General features: G+C 40.7%; 1 protein-coding gene across 1 annotated transcript in view; it reads left to right on the forward strand.

The window, feature by feature from the left end:
* The window catches only part of LOC145412928 (fibroblast growth factor 1-like), a 42,149-nt gene extending 38,205 nt beyond the window's left edge, over positions 1-3,944 (forward strand). The window contains exons 2-4 of the mRNA XM_080282734.1: positions 1,304-1,455; positions 3,172-3,275; positions 3,747-3,944. Of these exons, the coding sequence (XP_080138860.1) occupies positions 1,304-1,455; positions 3,172-3,275; positions 3,747-3,944 (454 nt within the window). The remainder of the gene's footprint in view (positions 1-1,303; positions 1,456-3,171; positions 3,276-3,746) is intronic.
* The last annotated feature ends 356 nt before the right edge of the window (positions 3,945-4,300 follow it).

The following is a 4,300-nucleotide window of genomic DNA, read 5'->3' on the forward strand; positions in this document are numbered from 1 at the left end:
ATAAATAGATAAGGGTTATCAAAAAATATACTGAGGGCTTGATGTTTTATTTGTGTTTATATAATCTCAGTTTTTTACATGTATGTATGAGAAAATACTTTAACTTTTCAATGAACTAAATTCCAAATAAAAACTAAACATATATATGACCATACCGGTACTCTCATTACTTACATACCTTCAGGGAAAAAATATAACTTATTGAATATAATTTGATTCTCAGCCTTCCATTACCCACTCAAATTATCCAAATTACCCACTTGTGGGTAATTACCCATAGGTTGGGAACCACTGCAGTAGACGAATAAGAGATGTTCAGTGGGTCAGAGGAAATGGCAAAAATTTTTGACGCTTCTTACATACCAAACATATGGAAGGATAAAGTGGAGAAATAAGGGAAAAAGCTCTGTTTGGACTGGAGGGAGGACATGGACTGAAGTGACAGTTGGGCGACTACGCTTACCTGTCATCTAAATTTTTTTTGAAAGACTAAATGGTAAATGAAGGAATGCTTGGTTCATTTAACTGACCACTATTTTGATAGCATTCTCATACTTTTTTCGCTTTCTTTTTTCCTGCTCTGGTTTCTACCCAACCTTTCGTAAACAGTTTCAACCAGGGTTAGCATGACGATAATGCAAAGTAAATGGTATTCTATCTATCTATCTGTCTATTGCCAGACGCCTCAATCCCGTTTGGGGTGGCCACAAACAAATCGCCTCCAAGTCGCCCTGTCCCCCGCCATTTCACTGCCCTGCTCCCAACTCACACCCCCCTCTCTCATATATCTCTCCACCCCATCCCTCCATCTCATGATGAGAGGAAGAATCAAAGAGGGAAAAATGAACAACCTGAACGCAAATTTTGTGGTTTACTCTCCTTTTATATATATATATATATATATATATATATATATATATATATATATATATATATATATATATATATATATATTTCTGAAAGCTCTTTAACCATTTTCCACTCTCTCAGGCTCCCTCTAATTTATTCCCCCAGACTTTTACAATCTTTTCGCACTCTCCCTCCGGTCATGCACTCATTTTCAAATCCTTTTCAATAACTACTCATTTCCTTAAACCACCTCATTTCTCAGTCTCCCTTCCTCCTGCACTTAAATCCTCCACGCAGTCAGCCCTAAAATTCTACGGTCACATCTTTCTCTGTCTCCCTCCTTGCATTCATGTTCAAAACCTCTTGTAGTTATTTCTCCCTTCGCCTTAGTCCTTGCGCTTATTTCTTCTTTGTCTTTAAACCTGTCTTCACTTCCCTGCCCTGCCCTCTTCAGAGAGTGCCTGCTGGACCCGCCCCTGAGAGAGCGTTTGCTGCGACAACCCCAGTTAAGCGTGAGGAAGCAGCTGTTCTCCATGACCGGCTGGAACCTGGCCATCTATCCCGACATGACCGTCAGGGGCACCAGGGAATTCTACAATATTTACGGTGAGTCGTGGGGTCTATGTATCTATCTATTGCCAGACGCCTTATTCTCGTAAGGGGTGGGAGCAGTATCTAAATAATGAACAGTAAATCGGGGAGAAAACTTCAGTACAGTGAGTACGGAGATCAAGACTTACTTATTGTATATGCAAAATGACAAATTGCAATATAACACTGGATAGGTTAAGCATGCTGTAGTAGAAACCTCAAAACCATCTCACCATTGCATGTCAAAAAAATGTGAGACCACTGCTTAGTCAATGTTTGTTTTTGGATTTTTATATCCCTGTCTGTAGTAATGGGTGCATTAGTGGGTTTCAGTCAGCGCAGCCACAACGATAGAAAAATATATGCAGAAGGTCTGACTACTGTATTACAGTTTGAAATGCTCCAAATAATCTAACAAGGATGTTAACGTGATAAAGGGACTGTAAACAAAATAGCTGTAGTAGAGTCAAGTGTTAGTTTTCAAGACCTGACGAAAGCACGAAGTAAAGGTTTCAGATTTGACGACTATACTCTGTCCACCTTAATCTGGCCCATAAGTGCCATCTTTCCATCTTCGATGTTATGCTGTAATAAGAGGTTAACCCTGGAATATGGTGTTAATCATGAAGAAATGGTATGGAAAGGATGTAGAACCATGATACCTTACTTGGCTATTTGAACAACCGGAAATAAACTGCTAAGTGATGAAATTCTCCGGCAAGTTAACCCCTCTATGAGCTGGAAAGTTAGATATAGCTTTTTCTTTTTTTTTTTTTAATCTATTTCACTAATAGGTGCCTTCTCGTGGTGGCACCAATATAGCCGCTGCCATGTTAGGCAAAAGTTTCTCAGCTCATTCCCTATCATCTGCAAGGAGGATGGTGTATTGCAGGAGAGAGCAGCTTCAACCTGCAGTCCGTTGGGTTCACATTCAGATACGACTGGGGTTGGAATAACAGCATCAATGAGGGATGCTCTTTCAGCGGAATAAAATTGTATGTAGGTAACAAGAATGAACTGAAAATAACGCCACTGTCTTGGAGATGATAGATATGAGAGGTCGAGGGTGTATGAAACCCCCAATATTTAGTTCTCCTCGACAAGGAGAGTATATTTTCACCCCTGTTTGTTTGTTAGTTGGTTAGTTTGTCTTTTAATAGGATTACTCAAAAACTAAAAGAGACATCTGACCAAATTTGGTGAACAGATACCCATGTCCCAGGGAACAATCGATTAACTTTTGGCACCGATTCTGATCGTATTACAGATTCTGGATCCGGAAAACACTTTCTGCGAAACCTTAATCAGTGATGAGAAAACCTCACCCATTATGATGAGTGGTTTGGAAATTACGTTGCCCTTGTCGGAGAGATGCGCACCACTGAGTGCCCCTCTAGTTTTATATGAGATGCTCATGATTACTAGGTATGGTTAATTTGAATGCCACATTACAGAGTGCAGTCAGCTTTGATATCAATAAATCAGGCATGTTTTCCCTTCATCAGGAGGTTTACGTTTCCCTATGTCCCCTGAATTTTAATAATACTATTGGTGGCTGGCCTTGCCCCGTGTTGTCTAAGTTTTAAATATTACGATTGGTGGCTTGCCTTTGCCTATCTCCTCTAAGTTTTACTAATACTACTGGGAGCCAGCCTCTCACTTTTTCCTCTAGGTTTTAATATTGCAGTTGCCATAGTCCACATAACTTCCACCTGTGCTTGTCTCGATCAGCCATCCTGGAGGTGCGGGCGGTGGGGAAAGGCGAGGTGCAGATCCGAGGTGTGGATTCAGGGCTCTTCCTTGCCATGTCACACAAGGGCAAGCTGTACGGGGAGGTAGGACAGGATGAAGCTCTACTACTTGTCTACACTTTATCATTCACAATAACTAGGTATTTAGTTGTAACTCTAAATTATCTGCATACTTCATTTTATCTTTGACAGAATGCTGTATCTTTCGCTGTAACTCATATTTATCAGCACACTACAGTATGTCTTTGAGAATGTCGGTTTTTCAGCTGTTCCTCCATATCTTTTCCTGAACTGCTTCATTACGGTATTGTCCTGTATAATATTGTCTCATTATTGCTTTTACGTATATTCTGGGCATGCCTGTTTTGAATTAAGCCTGTTCTTTTTTTTTTTTTTTTTTTTACGAGTATTTGAATTATTATATACGGGTACATTGCATAGGAAAACACATTGATGAGTTGTTATAGCATGAAATGTGTGTGTGTGTGTGTGTGTGTGTGTGTGTGTGTGTGTGTGTGTGCTTCATCGGTATTACATCATGTTTTTCCCCCACAGCCAGACGAACTGAAGGAGAACACTGTGTGGGTGGAAACGCTGTCGGGCGCCTTCTACAACTACCTGTCCAAGAAGTACGCGCACCTGGGTTGGTACCTGGGCATCAAGAAGAGTGGCAAGGGCAAGCGAGGCCACAAGACCGAGTATGGACAGAGGGCGGTGCAATTCCTACCCAGGCACCCATACCCCATTGGTTAACCCCTGCAGTTCCAACACGTCATTTTCTTTTACTTCTTATCTCTTTCCCAGGACAATTTTATTCCCCTTCAGCCCGAGGACGTCATTTTGAGGTTGTTTTCTCTCTCTCGGTCTCTCCTCGGACGGTTTTATTCCAATCATGAGAGATTTTTTTGAATTGGCAGAGCTTATGTAGTGTTGATTAATCACTTTTTGTTTTGTTTTCCGACGGCGCAATTTTCATTTTAATCAGTTCATCAACAGACGATCGTATTAGCTCTATGATTTCCAGTAGTGAAAGGGTCAATGGAGACTATACCGAATCCATCTAGTTAGACCCAAACTGAATAATATCGTCTGGATGCTACAAGAAAAAT

Source organism: Coenobita brevimanus, chromosome 94 (assembly GCF_032717465.1).
Source record: "Coenobita brevimanus isolate Jiangsu-jjx chromosome 94, ASM3271746v2, whole genome shotgun sequence".
NCBI lineage: Eukaryota > Metazoa > Arthropoda > Malacostraca > Decapoda > Coenobitidae > Coenobita > Coenobita brevimanus.